The sequence below is a fragment of the Anopheles cruzii genome, chromosome 3, assembly GCF_943734635.1.
Source record: "Anopheles cruzii chromosome 3, idAnoCruzAS_RS32_06, whole genome shotgun sequence".
Lineage (NCBI taxonomy): Eukaryota > Metazoa > Arthropoda > Insecta > Diptera > Culicidae > Anopheles > Anopheles cruzii.
Window position 1 is genome coordinate 8672389 of NC_069145.1, and position 21267 is coordinate 8693655.

Genomic DNA, 21267 nt, shown 5'->3' on the forward strand with positions numbered 1-21267 from the left:
AAAAATTACGGATCATAAATATTCGTTGTACGACGGTGCTTTCATTCCATTAGGACCAGAACGCTTCCGTCGGCCCAATGGAGCCGTGATGGAGTGTTGAGTTGAGGATGGACAATATTAAGCGCACTGGCGCTCAATTCATTACAAACACGGAAATGGGGCCCCTGGAGAGTGTAAACTAAGTTCGGAGCACCATAACGCGTCGTAATGTTCTGACCAGAATGATGCATCTTCTTATTGAATGTTAGTGCTACTCAGTAACGTTAATGCAATTTTGATTAATATGATTTCCAACATTTTTCAACAACCGATAACGCAATTGTGACAATGAACTGTGGGGCTCCTGTGCCTTACCTGCTGCATATCCCGCCACTGGTCACTGGTGACGCCACTGTCAAACTCCAGCGCGTTATGCTCCATCTCGCCACCAAAGTTACTGTCGTAGCCCGGCTTCCCGAAGCGGACCGGATCGTTCGGTTGGGCGGGCGTTTCCGTGCCGTAGAAGATGAGGTCCCACTGGGTGATTTGTGCTGTTGGCGCAGAGAAGCGGAACGAACGAACGACAGGGGTTAATCAAACGCATCGCTCAAAATGGCCACCACCACGGACAGGTGCCGCGAATGGCAATCCGTGGTTAATTAACGGAGATTAAACATAAGAAAGAATAAATTAAGAGTAGATAAAACGATAATAAAATGCGGGTGTCGGCTAAATAAAACGAATAAATAAGATTCAGAAACGAAACCCTCGAAAATCACTTCCCAGCCTACTGACACATGAAATCAACCAACAGCCTACTGAAGACAGAAATTTCGAACGAAGCAACGTCTGAAAATAATCGAACTAAGAAGCGCTCAAAAAATGTACAAAATATCATTCCACGACATAACGTACTGTGTACTGTTCCGGTCTAAAAGCCCCCCGAAAACATACGGCAAGAACTTGGACCACTTTGCCAACGAGCAGCGTTGGAACGAAATGGGAAACGAAGCAAGAAACGTCTTCGCCGCGTAAGAACGTAAGAAACTGCGGTGTAAAAACTTCTCCAATCTTATTTTAATTTGTTCGACCGTCGACCATGTTCCGTGTGGAAAACAATCCCTGGGCCAAGAAAAAAGGCACTGAATCACGTACGAGGGATTGGACATAAAACACTCATTCATTCGTTCGCCTCACTCGGAGCTCCTCAGGGCCCTCGTCTCTCCGGAGTGTTCCGGTGCAGGCCACAGAAAGTTTCTCTAAATTTACGACCAACACCGGCGGACGCCGGCCACACGACCGTTGGCCACAGTTGGCCAAGACTTCCGGTCTGGGGACGTCATCCAGGTGTGTGTGTGTGTGCGCAGGAGCGGTCGTAAAGTATCTGCTAAGCACACCATAATTAGTTAATTTAGTTAATGTCTTGTGAAAATATGCGCAATCTTTGGTGTGGCAGCAAATCTCTCGGCGGCGACGACGACGACGGTGACTTATGTCATCCCAGCTTTGGCGGGGACGGGGACTATTGGGACACTTTCGTTAGTTTCCACTCCGTGCTCTAGCCAACGATCTTCTCCCGCGTGTGTGCAAACCAACAAAACTTGTCCGTTCGTCGCGTGAGTGCATCAACGGGAACGCAACGTCCCTCGGCGCCACGCTCAGGACGAAGGAGAGCTATCACCGGTGGCGGCCATTTTGGTGTGCTAACCACCGATTGTGCTGCCACAGCCAAAGGAGCACCACTTCCGGTGTGGCGACGAGAACCTGTCACGCGCGTGAGGATGGGCCCATCGTGCGATTGTTTGCTTTTCGATGTTTGCCCCCACCGGGCCCCGGTTCTGGGTGCACCGAACCAATGGCCACCAAACGTCCAACAGGGCCGGAGGGGGAAAAAAGAACGGAAACACAAAAAACCCACGGATCTGCCTGCGGATTGCACTTTCGGTCGTGGACGGGTGGTAACATTTTTCGGAATGTTTGCCAACGCTTGCCGGCGCCACCGTTGCGCACGACTGTCACTTGAGACTTACTTCAACACACGCCAGTGCTGTGCAGCGTCACAACCACGCTGGACACACGCGCTGGGTGGCGAGGTGAGTTTTCCCGGGGTACAAAAGTTTTCGCCCCAGCTCGGGTGCTTCCGGTTACGGGTTACGGAGCGGCCGGTTTGTAGTGCTGTACCTCGCTCCTTGAACCCGCTGGACACATACCAACGGCCAAGCGGAGCGGTGCTGTAACTTTCAGCTTTCAGACCCCCAGAGCAGGGATTTATAACGAGTTTAGGGCTAGCACCAGTTCCTGAAGTGTCGCTGTCCGCTCCATCCGACACCAAGGTGTAGCCAGGGTGGCGAAAGGTCCACGTGGATTCGTGAAACTTCCCGATGGGTTTGCCCCGGTAGTCCGGAACGCTCCGAAAGCCGTCGAAAACTTTGCCCAGTTTAATATGTTAGCAACACAACCGGTTGCAACCCGTTCCTGATGCCGGGGGATTCCCAAATTTGAGCGCCGAGAGGAAGAAAGCTGCCGGAAAAGCCGGTTCCGAGTGCTGGCTGCGAATAGTGGAAAGTTCAACACGCGATTTATGAGGCCTTTCGCTGTATGCGAAGGACGAGGACACAGTTTTGGCAATCTTCACCTGATTAGGCTGTGATTGTCCAACGGAAAACGTACCGCGAAGCGGGACTGACTGTGCACGGCCACAATGAAAGCGAATTCCAATTTTCCAAACAGTTGTCCTATCTAACGACGTCTTTAACGCCAGTAACGCAAACAACGGAACGGAAGGAAAACGAAAAACATTCCAAAGTGTAAACAACAAACAAAACAGAAGAAACGCAACGCGAACAGAAACAGAAGAGAGTCGGAGGGGTGCAACCGTGGGCCGTACCCTTGCCGTGTCGCTGGTCGTTGGAGGACGAGATGAAGGAGCTCTGCGTGCGGCTCGGCAGGTACGGCGACGACACGTACGACGGTGGCATCGGTTGCAAGCTGGACGAGATCTTGCGCGGGATCGCGTCGATGATGTCGGAATCGGGGAAGAAGATTTTGGTGTTCGCCCGCGATGGTTTGCCGAGCGAGGCGACCGGGGCCACCGGCAGTATGAAGCCTGCCGACTGTTTCGACGGTGCCCCGCCTCCCGGGGATTTACTGGCAACGGACGGGATGTTACCGGTGGCCGCCGGGGCTGCTGAATTGGGCAGCTTCACCACCAGTGGCGGCGGGAGCGGATGCTCATCGCGAACCGACGAGTATGGCAGGAGCTCCGGATAGAACTGCTGTACTTTGTCGTACTGTTGGAACACCTTCGGGATGCGTGCGTTGATGGAGGACGCCGCGGGGTACCGGTCGTTGAACGACGGGCTAACGGGCGTGACCGGTGGTGGCGCTGGTGCCGGCTGGTGCTGTACGGTGGTCGATGATGACAGTGTGGTTAATCCAACGCCCGCGGTGCTACCAACGGCGCCCGTAGCGGCCGAGTCGGCGAAAGTGGTTGCGGTTTTTCTTCCCGTGCCACCCACCGACGACGACGACGGGGAGCCGCCCGTTGAGGATGTCTTCGAGGTCGAGCCGTACCCACCGCCACCACCGTTCGGTTGCTTCACCTGCTTCGGAGCCTTGATGGCGATCTGTTTGTCCTGCAGGCTGGAGCTGGCCGGGTGGTATTTGTCGCCCTTGCCGTAACTTATCGCCTGCAGCGGCGGCGGCAGCGGTGGCTTCTGCTTCGCGGAGGAAGGAGTTTTTCGCCCCGCACCGTTGGCCGGCCCGTAATTGTTGAGGTACATGTTCATGGCCGATTGCTGTTGTTGGTGGTTGTTGGCGTCCACCGCTGCCGACGAGGACGGCCGTGCAGTTGTCGCTTTCGAGGAGTTTTTGTTGGACTTATTTTTATTGTTCTTGCCCTTGCCACGGTTACTGTTGTTGTTGGCACCGTTACTACTGCCGTAAGCCGGTGTCATGCCGTACTGCACCGTGATCGAGGACGTTCCGGGTCCGGCTGGCCCACCGCCGTACTGGCCCGGGTACTGGAGTTGCTGCTGCTGCTGCTGTTTGCGGTTCGGTTTCGCACCGGCAGCCGCTCCCGAAGATGGGGAAGACGAGGAGACGGCGGACGTGCCACCGACGGCGGACGAGTAGTAGTTCTTCGAGGCCCCACTGACGGTGTAACTGTTGAATCCGGACGGCGGCAGAATCGGAGGCAACGCGGGTGAAGGTGTCGAGAAGGCTCTCGGCACATTCGGCGGATCGGTCGGGTCGGGCGGTATGCTCGTGCCGTACAGCAGCAACGACCAACCGCGTATCACCGAGTATCCTGTTGTGAGAGGTTATGTGTTATCGAATCGAACCGATCGATCCCGAGCCATCCCGGGAAAGGTAGCATGCGCGGAGAGCGAGAGAGAGAAAGAGAGAGAAAGAGGTGTGCATTCGATTAAGGTTAAGCGCGACCGACGGACTGCCCCGGCGGCTGCTGCGAATGAGACACGGGCGCGCGTGCTTGAAATGTTAGTTTTAATTAAACCCGACCCCGACATGATATGCTTATTAAACAAGCTCGACCCAGGCGGCCCAGGCCACAGGGCCACAGGATCGGCCGATGGTGCGGTGAAAATGGCCAGCCGCCACCGATTGCCGGTCGAACCGCTGGCTGGGCCCAGGCGCTGGCTGATCGGCGGCGGGATTATTGAGTTTATTTGATTAACAGACGGCTGCACATTACTCGTAGGGACTAATTCTGTGTGCCGTTGCTTTGAACCGCCGGTGAACTGAAAACGGGATGCATATCAACGAGCTTCGGATATCGTCGTATCGATCCCGCTTGGTTGGTCCACCGTTAAGCAAGCGTCCTTTGAACGCCACTAATCGAACGAAATCTATCATCTTGGATGCTCGCACGAATCGGTAGACGCACGGCACGGCCATAATGAAACAGCCTTTGGCCCCAAATTGGCGTTCCATCAATCAGCGGTCGATCATTAGTATTCAGCGACTGACACACGCCTCGGGCGTGTGTAAGATGCGACCGTCATTCGCTTCGTTTCGCCTGCGAACGAAGGTGTTCCGGGGTTCTGTTCCGGCGCCGTCGGTGATCCCGATATTCATTACGGTTGGCGAGCCGGCCGGCCGGCTGGCGGATACGCTATCCACATATCGAACGGATACGCTCCGTTCAACACAGCTGTTACACATCACGTGCTGCGAGCTGGCTTTTTTTGTGTTCCACTTTCGGACCTACCTAACAAACGGCCTTCATTATGGATCTCCAGCTGCCAGGTACCGTGGGGCGCCTCGCCCCACGTGTGCACCGACATGAACGGCCACTGATTGAACCCGGACCGGGACAAATCGTGCGATCTGCGAGTGGGGGCGAGAAAACGGAAAAAGGGACGTTAAAAAAAGAGGAAAAACGGGAACGTTAAATGGTGGACAAAAACGGGTCCGCGGGCGATCGCGCGCTTACCTCGGCGTGAGCAGCGTGACCCGCGTGCCCGATGGTGACGTCAGGAAGATCTGGATATCGCCGCGCCGCTGCGAGGTAAGTGTGATTTTGGCCTGCACGTGCTCCAGATAGTTGACGCCCATGCAGTGCTCCACGATGAGCTGTAGCGTGACTTTGGTGCGAGGAGGTATTTGTCTGGCCGAACGGAGAGAACGCAGAATTTGGATTATAAGGCATTGCAACAGGACGATGGCCAACCGCCCGCCCGACTTACTTGTCCAGATGCCGTGCGTTGATCTCGCAGACCTGCTGCTCCGGGACGGTTTTCCAATTGCGTGCCACCCGGACCATGGCGGCCGCATCCATCAGCCCGTAGCCGAACGAGTGGGACACCCGCCGGCCGACGCCGTTCACCGACCAGTTCGGATCGCTCAGGTTGCCGGGTTTGGCCGTGCGGACGACTGTGACGGGGAATGTGAAATGAGAAATTATTTGGGCGTCCGCGCATTTTTTGCCGCCCACCGGTGGGCCGGGTCGCCTGCTTACCGATGTGCTGCAGGTCGCGCCAGGTCAGGTTCCGGTTCGCTTCCAGCACCAGGGCGGCTATGCCGGCCGCGAGCGGAGCGGACGCCGAGGTGCCCGTGTGGGACGACGTGCAGGTGTGGTGCAGGTCCGTGGTGATCACCTGCTTCTCGTTGGTGTTTCCGCTGCTGTACGTCGTGGCCAGCGTCGAGCTGCACATTTCCGAAAACCTATCGCGAAAAATGGCCATCATTAGGCAGTGACACTACCGGAAATGGACGCCTGGCCGCTCTCCGGGCCGCGTTTGCTTACCAAGGCACCAGACCCTCCTGCGAGGCGGACGATATCGAGAGCGTCCAGATGGAGTTGGTGTAGCCGTCGCAGTTGCAGTTGTCGTGCTCGCGGCCACCGTTGCCCGAGGCCCAGATGAAAATGGAACCCTTGCCGGCCCGCCCGTTCCGGACGCCCTCGATGAAGGCGCGCGTCGCCAGCTCGCCCGGCCCGTCCACCGTTTTGCCGTCGTCGTCCGGGCCCCAGGACGCACTGTAGATGTCGATGTGCTGCGAGTTGTAGCCAAGCGACCGGGCCTCCACGATGTCGGTCACGTCGCCGTCCAGCATACGCACCCCGCCGACGCGGGCCCCGAACGCGATGCCGACGGCGCACTTGGAGTTGTTGGCCGTGGCCGCCACCTCCCCGGCGCACCGCGTGCCGTGGCGGTTCGAGTCGGTCAGGTCGTAGTGGGGCATCGGATCGTTGTCGGAGCTGTTCACATCGTACGAGGCTTTCGGATCCTGCGGAGAATGGACGGTGAGAAAGTTTAGGACTCGCGCTCGAGTTTTTTTTCTCGTTAATTTAATTAGTAAATTTGACTAAAAAGCACCAGAACCCTGGGGGGCACTGGTGAATGGAGGACATAATTTGATAGCAGATAAAAGCAGCTCCACCGATGTCAACGGCGAGAGAGAGAGTTTGCTGTTTTTGATTCGCTTGTGATTTGCTGGAGTTTTGGTAACAAATTACGGATCTCAAGTTAACTTGGACGGCCACGAAATAACTTTATTGAATAATGTGATACCAATTTTCAGCCACAGACGGGAGGGCATAGACTAAATAGACTTGATACTGTTAGATCCATAACTGCAGTAATATCGTCGGAGATTTTGCGAAAAAAATATGCCCTTACAATAAATTACTGTTTTCACCTCATTGTTCGAGTTCTACTGATTTCCTCAGAGGTTTCTCTTGAGTAAGGAGAAAAAATATAAATCGCGAGGCACAAGGTCGCGAGAATACGAAGCGTGTGGATTTGATTTGGGGTTTTTAGAGCTACTTCAGTTGCGCTCAAAATGTGTTGATGGGTGTCGTCGTGTTGCAAGATTATTGTTCAACAAATTGAAACCAACAAGAAACAATTAAAGCTGTTCCATGTAGCTATCACGAAATTTAATTGCTCATCAATTCACAGTAGACCTATCAACAATTTCGTCACAATGTAAATGCCTGCCAGCCTGTAAATCTCGATCGATCGATCATAAATCTCTAGCCTGTAGTCTTCTACAAACAAGTGTGCAGTACTTATCAGCATGACCAAGTTACAAACATTAAAAGGACTGAACTTGAAGAACTCCTACGGAGTGATTACATTTCATCAATCATGAAAATGTGCTAAATGTTGCGTGTTGTTGTTCCGCAGTGTGCATTTTGGGAGTGCGAAATGTAATTAAAAGACATTGTCTCACTCGAATGCACCATTTTCTTTTCTGCCTCAAACAGACGTCAATTCAGAATCAATCCCAGCTGCAACAAAGAGTCACCTGGGACAACGAATCCGTAAAAGTGCAATTCAATTGTCACGCGTAACACTTTTTCGAGGCCACCGACCAAATTTAATTGCTTTCACAACCGGTTCAAGATGCGACACTGGGATTTATTTTCAATTCATAGTGGGCCGCTGAAAGCCGGTTGTAGCGGTGGCGAAAACTTGCTTCTTCGTGGGCCACAATCGCACCGCACCTGATGTTGATGAAAACACAAATAAGTCAAAATAGGCATAAATATTCATGCACACGCGAAAGCACTGCACCGTAGGGGCGTCCCCCTGAGGGACGACGGTGAAATGGGATGTTGGATGGAGTGCCAAGCAAACACCGGGAACTGGTGGTTGTGCAATTAAAAATTCTGCACACGCCCTCTTCCCGGTTGCGTCCCCCGTTCTCTGCACACGGCCGCGGAGAACAGAAAAAGGGTGGCAGCAAGGCACACGTAATACCTGTAAGAGCGCCATCCTGCACTGACCCAACCAGCTGGCAGGCGAGCATGCTTTCCCGAAGGAAATAGTTTACACACACACGCACACGGACACACGGACACACTGTAAGTATGCAAATGCAGCGTGTGCAATGGTTCGGGGCATGCACCGATACGGACGAGAGCCGAGAACCATAAAAAAGAGGTGGCACGCGTATTGGAGTAGTACTTAAGTGAGCTTTTTGTTACCGCCGCAGGTGGCCAACGAGAGGTGGGATTTTTTGCACTTCGCTAATCCCAACCCCACCGGGGGTCCGCCGACCGGATGTCCGGTGGATTTTGTGGGTCTTTTTTGTGGACCCGCGCTTTTGACTTGAGCGCTCGCGAAGGAGCGAAGCTGCAAAAGTAGTTATCGATTTCGGTTATCCAGTTTTCGATCGCCGGCGTGAACAAAAGTGCTGAAGTTACGAAGATAATCACATTCCGCGGTACTAACAATGGCGGATGAAGATTTTATCATATTTTTAAACGGCTAACGTGAGGATTGAAAAGGTAAGCCCGAATAGGAATTAATTTGTCTGGCTGTCCGTATTTGATCAGCAGTGAACCAGGCGTGGGAAAAGTCTACACACACAAAATTGAACACTAGAAAGTTCGACAAGACGGTCTTGAGAAGAGCCACAAAAACTTGAAGAAACACTGTGGCCAAAATGCTTTCAAACCAATCAGTACATCAGATGGTTGACGGCCAAAATGAACCTTGCTCAGGAATGTCCGTCGTCTAGGTACAGGGACAGGACCTACACTGTTTCACTTTGACTATATCGTTTTTACAAACAGTATTTAGAGAAGCGACCATCATTCACTAACATTATTTTATGTAACTAAAGAAAGGCTGTACAAAATGAGAAAAAAATTCAAAAAATCACATCCAAATCGCTACAAAACTACCAAACAACTCGCGTCAACAGATATCGCGGTACTTACGTAGTTGTGCTCCAGATCGGGATGATCCGATTCCAGCCCGTCGTCCAGAATCGTCACCACGACGCCCTTCCCCGTCACGCCCTCCTTCCACGCCGGAATCACGTTCATGTCCAGTCCGTTGCCCCGGTTCTGAAATGACAGATGTCAGAGCTGTTGAGTCACGCGGCCAACAAAGTCCACCCGCGAAAGTCCGGGCATCGGTCTCCCGGTCCCACTTACCAAATACCACATTTCGGGCCACTTCGGATCGTTCAGCAGAAAGGGCAGCTGGTACGGGAGCTTCCCCAGCGGGCGGTAGTCCCGCTTCTGGCGCGATTTGGCCCGCTGCTGCCGGGCCCACCGTACGCGCTGATCAGTCTCCAGCCGCCGCTGGTGGGGCTTCGACGGGCTCAGCGAGCGTTTGTGCAGCCGGCCGTGCTCGAAGTGATAGTGGTCGTGAAAAATCTGTGGGAAAAAAGCAACCGCACGGAAGGGCCGCGTGGTTGAAAATGGAAAATGTAAGTACAATCGAACTGAAGCACCCTAAATGGTAGCAGTGGTAAATAACACTCCGCGAGTGGGGTTTGAAGTTGACTTAAAAAATAAAATAAAATGGGAAAGTTCCCCAAAAACCAAGCCAAAAACATTGCCACGCCACTGATGCGTGGAACGCAAAAGAGCCTAATTGGCAAACAAACACTCGGGCTCAGGTTGGTGTAACATTTTGCGTTTTTACCTTCTTTTCTCGACGCTGTTTTGTTGATATTATTTGGTAGTGTTTTTGCTGAAATTTACCTTCTATTCCTTTTCGTTGAGCATACATTTGAAACTGGGCCCTTTTATTCAAATTTATTTCAGGCTTTTCAAGAATCGTTTCAATAGTCGCAAAAACCGTGGTTGGTTGTTGGAAAAGCCGAGTCTTTTGTTGTTGTTACTTACTTTTCCGCTCACTCTTCCGCTGAGTTGAGTCGAGTTTTGAAATTAATTTTTGTAATATTAGCCACCATTGTTGAGAGAATGGTTACATTTTTCTTTTTTGCTAAGTAGGGCACATAAATTTTTCACCGGGACGGATAATCAAGATGGATTCGTGGAAACGTACCACGTGCTGCTAAATTATGATGGCGTTTCGTGCTTCGGAGCAGCGCATGCGGTTTGGGTAAAATTTTGAGAGGTTGTTGGAAAAACTGGTCATAATCACAAAAAAAAACACGTCAGCTACGTTGCCATATGCTCGTCGCTCACTATCAACTAGGAGCTACGGGGTGACAACCCTTAACCCGAAACATTTCACACGCAAAACCCGTAAAAAACTTGTTTCCAGATGTTCGTCCACAGCTCCGGGCTCCGGGTAGTTTAAAGTGCGGAAGATGAGTACTCATCCCGCACAAAACAAAAAATGAATTTAACAGGCGTTTTTTCCCCTTCTTTCGGGTCCCAAAATGGGTTGCCTACATTCTGCGGTTGTCGAGAGAGAGAGACACAGAGAGAGAGAAGGGCTGAACGTTGGAATTCTTTGCTCAACACTTCCGGCACACCTCGGTGCCTGGCTGCCTCGGCGTCGGTCTGTTGCTAATGAATTTAATTTAAAAGCAATGTTTCGGGAATTTACATCCTCGTGCACACACCACCGCAGACGGCACTCAGCGCAGTGCCCTCGCCGAAAACCCCCCACAAACTCTGAGCGTGTGTGTGCAGAGTGAATCGAGCGAAAGTTTGTCCTTCTTCTCTGGTGCCGGCTGCAGGATCAGACCGATTCGCCAGAAAACCAAAACCAGGATTGGGTGTGTGGTGGTTTTTCTTTGGGAAAATGGTGCTTCACTAGAATTTCTCGTTCTCCGTTGTTGCAGACCAGGGATTTCTGGAACCGGAGTGAAGTGTCGAGATGATGGAAAGATGTTGGTGTGATGGAGGCCACACACACTCACGCGCGCGGTTGTCACCCAGCGATTCTGCTTTGGGGACAAATTAGAGATTTTATATGCTGACGTGTGGCAACATAACTCGACATTAAGTAGGTTCTGGGGTCAATTTGTTCCCGGCCGGTGACATCGGGCAATTATTCTCAACTTTTAGTGTGACACTAACATTATTATTCATTTTTTATTAACATTACTCATTTTCAATGTTCAGCGAGGTGTTGTTTTACTCATTCAGCTTCGAACGTAAAACGAACGGATCATCCGATCGTTTTGCAAAAGACGCGCTAGGATACCCAGCCTTTTTCCAGCATCTCGCCGAAACGGGACGAAGAAAGGCTAGCAGGGTACACTCCACCTAAGATATCGAATTCTCAAGGCCCGGCCAGTCGAGTCTGCAACTGAATTATTTCGAAAACAAATTCAATTTGGCACCCCAAGTGTCGGAAGGTATTATTTGTGCACCCCCCCGTGAGTCCTCCCGTGTGCGCCCGTACCGGTCATTCGAATGCCGAAGAGAAACGATGGTTTCCGATTAGTTCCGGGAAGGAACAAACGAGCGAGCGGTGCTGGAAGTTATGCCCGAAAGGGATTCCTCCGGACCGGACCACGGAAAGGTCAAGAACGCGGGGTTGTGCATTCTGCGAAGGAGTCTTTTAGGCCCGTTAGAATTCCTGGATTGGCGGGAGCCAGAACCTTCCGGACACCTTCCGGACACCCCGTGTCCGACCCCTGGTTGGTCAGCATTTTTGTCCCATCCCCAACCGGTCCGAGAATAAGCGGGCCAATGAGACCTAATAACCTGATCCATCCCGTGCGCTTCCGACGGCAAAACGGACATCCTAGTCGTCCCGTAGTTCGATCCGTCCGGCCAGCCGGCCAGCGTCGTGACGTTCAAATGCCCAATATTTCACGCTTACCGCGCCTTGGTCGCCCCGAGTCAACGGTTTGTTTTGCCCACAAGCTCCACCAACCGATGACAGCAGCGGTCCGTTTTATTGTTTGACAACTCTCGACCGACGATCCGCCGACGGTGAAGAAAGTAATGATGAAACAGGGCTAAACCTACAACACATTCATCTTCATTTTGGTCCCTTTTCCCGCCGTGTGTTTGAGAGCTCAACATAACAGGGAATCCTTGTCGTTCGCTCTTCATCTCGACTTGCGGGATGAAATATCGGAACAAAACGCGCCGGAACGGAACCTGCCTTCCTTCGGTGCTGTTCGAGGTTTGTTAGCCGAATTTATTAGGTTGAAAATGGCTTTATTACATCACTCGAGAGAAAACGGACGTCGTGCGACGCGGATTTTAATCCACGCAACCAGCAAAGGCTTCCGGCTTTCGAAGTATTCCCGACAGAAGAAGCTTCACAACTATTACTGCACTGTAATGCATCGAGATAGAGAGAGAGAGGGAGAGCTTCCTGTAAGTGCAAGAAAATTAATTACCGCAACTCTCAATGTACACAGCCCAAGCGGCCGGAACGGAGCGCTCTAAAGAGTACACACTTATGTTGCGCCAGAAGAGATTTGGTTTGCGGTCTTCCGAGCACCCATTTAACAACATTGCTATTGTTTACACATGTTGTTGCACTTAAGGAAAAAGCTATTGAGAGCCACCGTGACTGGTGTGCGCTTTCGGTTCGGAAGGACCCACACTGCATTGCATGCTGTTCGCTTGCCAATGCCCCAGCAATACCGCTTTCTTCGCATACATTGTGCTGCTTCTTTAAAGCGCCCAAAGAACGCCCTTGCCATGTGTGCGCGTTTCTTTGTGGAATGCCCGGGCTCTTTTTTGTGTGTTGAAAGCATCCTCCGCTCCGACAGCCGCTCCCCGTCATAAACCTTTTCTCTGGGCGCGGGCGCTCGGCTGGTGGCATGGACAGCGGTGCGCAAAAAACATTACTTCCATTCCCACGGATCATAGAAATCGGGAACCGTTTCATTCAAGCGCACACGGCACAGGCCGGCTGGCTCGATGGAGGCGCCCGGTGATGGAGGCGCATGGTCGCTCACTCACAGCGAGCGCTGTGTACACGATATGAGTAATGATCAAAGCGAACTGCGAACGGCTTGCGGGGACACTTTACATCGCATCGTTTGTGAAGTGAATTGCACGGGATGTAGAAAAATCAACTGAATCACTCTGAAATCGGTATTCACAAGCACAAACACACGAGAGAAGTGCGTTCTGTGCGATGATGATTGATTGTTTGCTGTTTCTGTCAGGCAAATACCTCTCAGCGGGGTAAGAGTTGGCCAGAAGCTATTTAGTTCCGATTGTGCAGCTTTATGCGATTGTTTGTCTACCACTAGAACGGATTTCTTTACATCCTTCCGGACTCTGTTCCGCGGAACGAAATTTACCTTTTCCCGCTGCAAAACAAAAAGCAGACAGCAACAAAATAAACTTAAGCCACTGCTGCTCTATCTGCGAATCACCTCACGTAGCAGTCTATTTATAAACGAGCAAAATGTGTCCGTGCGACACTTGGGAGGTGTGTATCTTCTGGCTGGCCGGCCCCACGCGGAAACGACTTGGTTCACGTTGGTTCGCGGCCACCATTTTTGCTACCATTTTACCTCCCATTCGCTGAGCACCGACTTGGCATACTAATAATGCTCATCTTTGCGCGGGCTCCAGCATTGTGTTGCGCAAGAGAGACGCCTTGATTAATGCACATCCACGTTGCCGCGTTGCAGAAGGTTAAAAAAAACCGGTAAAATTTAGTAAAGCATTAGAAAACATAAAAAAGCCAGCATAAGTATGATCCAGTGGTGCTATTCGTGCTCACGTACGGGCGCGTTTCAATAGGAATTAAAAAAATCCTTTTTTGCTGTATCGTAAAATGTATTCTTGGCCCACAGCAAACACCAAGCGGATCCAATTCTTACAGATGAACGCGTTACCCTTTCTCGACTTGTACGTCCCTTAAACTCAGCAGTCCATGTTTAGCATTAAATGTTTTATTCAATGTTAATACGAAATGCTTTTCTGCCGTTTAAATCCTGTCCGGGGTCTGTCCGCTTTTCATACCCTCCGAAAACATTTGATATATTGCACAACCCGCCTGTCAGATTTTATCGGATCAGAATGACCCCAAAACAAGACAAAGGGCCGAAGCCTTATCCGCATCCTTCCTTGTCGTTTCGGCAGCCAATCTTTAACCAAGTTCGCGTCCAACGAGTCAAACAAATTATGACACTCATTAATCCTGCGGGGCTCGACTGGCTGGCGCTCTTTCCATCCTGTCCATTTTTTGCCTCCCGATCGATCTACATCATCCCCAGCCGGTGGCCGGTGTCAGCCTTTTTCACTTATCATAAAATCCGTTTTTTTTCGTCTACTTTCCCGAGGTGCTTGAATTATCCCACCCGAGGGCAGTGGGACGGCGGCTTTTGTTGTAAAAAATGCGAAATAAACTTTTCAAATTAATTTACTACGCATTGAGGCGCCTGAAAAGGGTTTCGGGTCCGGTCGGCTCGGATTGTTTTCGGTTTTTCGAATGTGTCGCTTTCCAGTTCCAAGCGCATGTCAAGGATTTGTGCTCCAATCGGTCACAGGCCTTATCCTGTGCGCCCTTAGAAGCGCGGTTACGACTGTTTGGGTGTTTTCTTACTTTAAAACCCAACCCATCAATCGGTTGATTCGCTGAGCTTTTTTTGGACTCATTAATTACTCTTTATTGGCGAGCAAAGCTTTTGAATCGAGCAAAGTGAAGGATGGACTAGTTTTAATGCGCGTACCCACACGCACACATACACACAGTCATTATGTTGCAAAAGACCCGCACCGAAAATGATCATTTGAGAGAATCGGGGAGCTCCAGAGTGCTGTTCGCCGAAATCACGCCATCATCATCGTCGCACTTTTATCGGCCCTTAATTTAATTGGAAAATGAAATTGCCGTCTAGTAAATCCGTCTGGCTGCAGCCCGACAGCCCGCAGAGTGTGGGACGGCGGGATGAGATTTTAAAGTGGAGCACGGCGCAAATTTATTTGGCAGCGATCCTGTGCACAATCCGGGCAGCCCGTCGTCGCTCAGACTTTTTTTTTTTTCGAACCTCCTTATGGTCCTTTAGTGGCTGCCGCCGCCGGGCGACACACTACTTCGGGAGCCCTTTGGAGCGGGGCCCGATGGAGTAAGTGTGATGAAGTGAGCCCTTGGAGAGAGCATGATTTTTCGGGCAAAAAGCTGCACTGCGTTTTTGTTTTCCAACGCTTCAGATAAAAAAAAGAGTGAATCAACACCGAAAACTACTATCCTTATATTGCAGTTCGCTGACCGCTTAACCGGCCATGGTCCGGTCTACAATTTCCAGCATTCCAGGCTCGTCTGGGCTGTCCCCATCAGGCTGGGTCATCAGACATTGCAGAGTCCGACTTCAAGGCGGCGCAGAGCACAACTTTCAGTTTAAAAAAATTAAAATAATGACATGATAACAATTTTTGGCAACCGAACACTGCCTGCTGCTACGCTGATAGAGTCCTTTCGAATGGCCCCGCCACCCCGGGGGGAGGCTACTGCAGCAACGGAACCCAGCTTCTTGGAACTGGTTATTGCGAGCGCGGTACTGCGGAATGGTCCACAGCTTTGCGGGCCAACATCCCAGAAGAGGGGTCCCAATAGGGGACCTGCTGATGCTAGTGTATCCGCTTCGGGGACATGGGGGGTCCATTTTGTGTTTTAAAGCATATTAGGGAGTGGCCAAATGGAGAAACAGGAAGTAGTCACTTCCACTAACTGCAACAGGGGTCAGTGACTTTGTGTTGCTACGATCTGGGGTGTCGGGTGGGGGGTCTGTTGCTGCCAGACACCCAGATTTTGGGGGGACAATTGAAGTCGGACACACTGCTTCTGGTCTGTTGCATTGGCCGTTGTCTAGCCGTTCAAGACTAGACCTAAGCAACATGGACTCCAGTGTCTTGAAGATGAGCCAACGGCAATGGCCGCTCAGCTCCTGAGCCCCCAAGACTCTCATTGAGCAGGAATAAAACTTATTTTTTACACAAAACTTTGCTAAACCGATAGCATGCCTATTGGAATATTTGGTAATTTCTACAAAATTCTTTCTAAAATTCTGTAACAAAAATGGATTTCGATTCAACATTTTACAGTAAAAAGCTTTCATCTTTCGAAAGGACATTAAAATCCTTTTCACCGCAGGAGAAAGTCGTAAAACATGTGCATTGCGGCGTCCCAATCCAGTCTTTGGGTTGTTGTTATTTTTTGTGGCCCATGGGCCTGCAGACAGTCGACGTCTCCCATAGACTGAGGCCACAATCACTTCCGCAGGCAACCGTCGCATCGCAGACACACCCCAGCCCACGGGGGGTCCCAGACAAACATAAGACATATTAAACAGCCAAAACTAACAAACAGTTTACCGGAAGTTCGGTGGAACAGTGGGACGGAAAGAACAGTCAAGAGGTTTTATTGCTTTCCAACGGGAAGCGGGATGAGAGAAGCGAGTTCTGTTTTGAATGTGAAACAAAGAGTAAGTTTCTGTGTCGCAGACGACGCAGAAAGTCAAGAAATGGGTTTCCAGGAGGCATAAATTGTTGACGCTGTCGCGTCTGTTATCTAAACAACTGCAGTCGTTTCGCATGGAACACAGGGTTGTTTGCCGACCCAAATGCGCCGTTTACCGTCTAAATTTGTACACATCTCTTTCTCGTTCGCCGATGCCCTCGATTGAAGACCTCAACCCAACAAGGGGTTTTTGGTATCATATTATAAAATAAAGCCACACTAATTTGAACGCAATTGAAGGATTAACCGCATACAAAATTCATGCTCCGGTGAGCCAGCATTTGAATAAGCGAAGCCCTTGTAACTCTACCGTAACACACCGCGATAACGTAATTTGCGAATAAATAATCAATCGCTTGTTTTCCAGCACCACGGCTCGGCTCGGCTTTCCTCGGAACCGGAAGCGGCGGCCTCTAATGAAAATGGTTTCCATTTCAAATGCCAAAATCAATTCACCAATCAAATCGAATGCCGGGGCACAGATGAAGCTCGCCGGATATTTATCGCCCAGTATTGTCGCCGTCGCGATGGGCCTTGGGACAGGGCATAAAAGCACCACTTAAAACCCACACGAAATGGTACCCCGGATCGACTGGCTGGCAACTCACTCTGGTGTAAGGTATTGCTTTCCGGAAGCCCCCGTAACCCGTAACACGAGAAAGAGACAGAGAGCGGGACAGCGGGCCAAAAGGAAATCAATCAATAACGCTGCTCATGCAGAAAAGCACAAGGATCCTTGCGCGCTCGTCCTTCTCGAACGATTTCAATCGCATTCACTAAACCGATTCCTATGAATAATTTATACCCAACGCCGTCCCTCGCTTTCTCCCACTCTGTGCATCCTTTCCGGTGAATCCGAGGAAGTCTCCTCGGGCCGCAGGGAGTGCTTTTTATCAATCTTCATAAAAGAATGCCGACCTAGTTCCGGGGTGGCAACAGAACCAAAAGTTGTGCGAGCAAAACGCCACCAGAACCCGCCGGCCACATATGCCACGTCAACGTCAATTCGAAAGCGATTGATCGCCATCAATCAGCTGCCAATTGCAGGTGCCATCGTCCGAGCGCTTAAAAACCCCAACACAATTTACAGCCATTCGCCGCAGCGAAACTGCGCTGTTCGGAAGCCGATTAGGTACGGCAAGGGCGCGCAACGGACCCAACTTCCGGAACTGGACACAACCTCCGGGACTGCCACCGGGTAAGTCCCGAGTCTAGAAGTTAGTATTTAAGGACGGGAAGGCGCCCGCACTACAATCCGGCGGGATGCGCTTCATTGGTGTTTCGGAAAACAAAATCGACTACCAAAAGTAAACGGGGGCCTAGAAAACCCCAAAACACCCTCTCTGCTGCTGTCTCTAATCAATTTAAGTCATCAAATCCGTCGAACCCTTCCACATCAACTCGATCCGATCGGATCCGGAGCGAAAGGGTCGTTTCGAAGGAACAACGTCGGGTCTGGAGTGTCCGAAAGTCCGTCTCTCTAGGGTCGTGCGTGTTGAGGGGCTTCCTTCGAACCGAAACAGATGAGTACAGTATGTGTGGCCGGCGGCAACGCTAGTGGATGTAATAAGGGCGAAGCGGCGAACACCGTGCGGGAAGTTGCTTCGGAACACGTCCGACCGACGTCCGATGGAGGGTCCTCGAGAACCTGAAAGCTAACAGAACACGAGAGGCCAAATGTCTGTGCCAGTGGGCTGCGCGCCTGGTAGTGACTATCTCTTAACGTTAAGGTAAACCGTCGCACACACACACACACACACACACACACAGGGAATCCCTTCATAAATCTCCTGCCTTCGTAAGTTTTGCCCTTTTAACGGGCGTGTTGAAATCGCCTGTTTATCGGGTCCATCCAAGGGTCGGACTGGCGCGATCGACACGAGGTTTCGGTTGAGTTAATCGGATAATCATTAACTAAACTTTCAAATTTTCCTGTTTTCGTTCCCTGTCGCCGTGCGGTTTGTGAATTCGGAAGACGGAAGCTTGGACTAATAAGCAATGTGCCATAAGCACATTAAAGCCTATGGAGCAGAGCGCAGGTTTCCGTCCGAAGCAGCAATTTGCTTCTGAGATGGTTAAAAAATAATCCGCCATCAAAACTAAATTACCATTCCATCGCACATTAAATATTAAGCACAGATTAAATGTAGCACAAGAAGGTGGATTCGCCTGCCAGGTGGAGCCGTTAAGCGTTACATTTCCATCGCTAGAAAATGGACGCAACAAAAAAAATATGGGCATACAGCATCACCACGCAGAATGCGCTCCATTTCGTACCATGCATGATAATGTTGCTGCACGAAACATCAAATTCAGATTAAGGTTTCTTTTTTTGACTAGTTTCTGCCCTTCAGCTTAACGTCCGTCCATCAGATGCAGCATAAAAATTGAGCTTTTATTCCAAACTTCTCAAACTAAACTCCTTTGCGTAATAAAAGGAATTACCGTTAAATAACGAGAAAATATCATTTCTCTGTTTCTGTCAAATGCTTAAGCGAAATTAACTTACTATACAAATTCAGGAGTTCTAATGTTCGACACTAAAACTACTTTTGGTTAATTTTAATTTTAATATTTTTAAAATTCAAAAGTCTCGCGAGTTTATGTGTCAAGTATTCAATTTAATTAAAATTTAGTTCATCATTCGAAAGCTTTCAGACACCTGCGCTACAATTTCGGTTCCTTTTCTCCGGACCAAAGTGCTGGTTCAGGTTGAAACACCTCTCCGAAGTGTCCCGTGTCAATTCCATTAGCGGACGGATTTCAACGTCCACTGTTTTTGTGCTGGGAATACACTTCCGGAGCCGGTCCGGACCAACGGCGACCCATGTCGAGCCGATGTGGCGCATATCTCTAGGTTCGTTTCCGCGTAACGTTCAAAGGGTAATCTCTGGCGCGTTACGCTGCACACCGTGTGCTGCTGCACCCGAAGCGATCCGCGGACATTTATCTAAATTCAATTTAATACTCGCTGTAAACGACCCGGTGTAGCACGTGGGCTAAGCCTTCCCGGTTTACCACTGCGGGTCCGTTTCGTGCGTCTCATGGGGGGGAAAAAAACTCCCAGAGAGCTTGCACTGTGACCTGCCGTTCGTGCCCGTTTTTTTTTTATACGCGCCATGTCTAGTGGAAGCGGTCGGTGGTGAGAGCATGGATGGATTAATTTGTTTGTTTGTAGCTTCGCCGGCACACAGACGACGGCGCGATGCACGTCCGCAGCGCAGTCGGGGCATTAAGCCGCTTCGGAAGCATCCATTGCAGCAATCCGCCGCCCGTCCGCGCAAAAGCTCCGTGCGCCGGAAGTTCTGCGGCAAATCGAGAAAGCAAACCCAGAAAAAAAAAACCATCTCTGGTCTCCAATCCGGAAAGTTACGGAAAGTTAGCAGAAGCTAGGCGCGACGGCGCGCGCAATCCGTGGTGGTGCAAGGCAGCAAAGGAGGTTTTGGCACGTCTGGAAGCCCAAGATTTATGATGGGAATATATTCTCTGCTGGTTGGCCGTATTTTCCTCACCCCAGCCCTGCCTCTCCGGTGCCACGATGATGATGAGGGAAGCAGCAAATTTGCGCCAAGAAGCAAATGACGCCACCAACCGGCTCGAGCAGCGGCCCTTAGAAGAGTGCAGTAACACCACCGGGGTGGGGGCGAATGCTAGCCTCGAGGCGGCGCGCCGGTGACCCCGAAACGAGGGCGACGTTGATTATGCACCGTCCACCAGCCCCAGGTCCCGGTGTGGCGTGTCGCTGGCTGGCTGCTCGGAATTATGCGATGGATCCATCATTTATGTTGCGCGGCGCGTCTTACCGGTCGGGTGGCCCGACGCCCGGAATGACACCCGGCGATGGGACGTGCCCGATTGGAGTAGTGGGGCGGCACAAGGCGTGCGGAGTTAAAAGGCGAAGTGAATTTTGCGGAAAATTATTGCCTATAAATTGGGTCATAATTTGGCGCGCGGCATGGAGGTTTGGAACTTTTTGCCCAGTTCTTTAGCCTGGAGTAGGGAGCACGGAAGAGGCCAACAGAAAATGCAACGGGACGGGTGAAGCGTAGGGAAAGTAAATTGCGGCACCAGAAATTGATTCGTCTCCGCAACTGCACCTCGAAGGATCGGTGGATTTCCATTTTTCGCAATTTCACGAAATCGATTTCGGGATTATGACGACGAATTGCAGAGCTTCGGGACGGGATTTTTTCTTGCGGTTCGTGGATTTAATTTGAAGCAGGCGCTGGAGCTGGGTGCTCGGTAACCAATTTTATCGTTGTGACTAGCGAAGCTAGCGGAATAAGTCCCAAGAAAGTAGGGCAAATGGCGCATTTAGTATGGAGAACGTCAACCAGGTCAACTTTGGGACGAACCGGATCTGAGAGTGGAAAGTATCCATGCTGTAGATAATTTATTGAGCAATACACACTCATTTGAATACGTTCGTAAAATAATTTATCATCAAATCACGAACCGCATATCAAATTAATCCAAATAACTGCAATCTTGTCTCAGTCACCGTATCACACAGTTTTTGACGCCATGATTACACGCTAGGAGTTGCCTTTTGCGTTGAGCAGCGCACATCCAACGGCTCCGGGTTGGTCACGAAGCCGGAACAACGGACCGAACACTGAACGGGTCCAACACAGTGGGGGGCATAAAACAATAAATCAGCTTT

The 21267-nt window shown here is 50.8% G+C and overlaps 1 protein-coding gene across 1 annotated transcript in view; it reads right to left on the minus strand.

Moving 5' to 3' along the window:
- Window positions 1-21267, minus strand: part of LOC128269765 (furin-like protease 1, isoforms 1/1-X/2) — an 81779-nt gene that overhangs the window by 10334 nt on the left and 50178 nt on the right. The window contains exons 2-10 of the mRNA XM_053007169.1: window positions 9392-9616; window positions 9173-9301; window positions 6248-6729; window positions 5960-6165; window positions 5688-5874; window positions 5435-5608; window positions 5210-5328; window positions 2867-4288; window positions 355-530 (exon numbers count right to left, since the gene is read on the minus strand). Coding sequence (XP_052863129.1) covers window positions 355-530; window positions 2867-4288; window positions 5210-5328; window positions 5435-5608; window positions 5688-5874; window positions 5960-6165; window positions 6248-6729; window positions 9173-9301; window positions 9392-9616 — 3120 coding nt within the window. The remainder of the gene's footprint in view (window positions 1-354; window positions 531-2866; window positions 4289-5209; window positions 5329-5434; window positions 5609-5687; window positions 5875-5959; window positions 6166-6247; window positions 6730-9172; window positions 9302-9391; window positions 9617-21267) is intronic.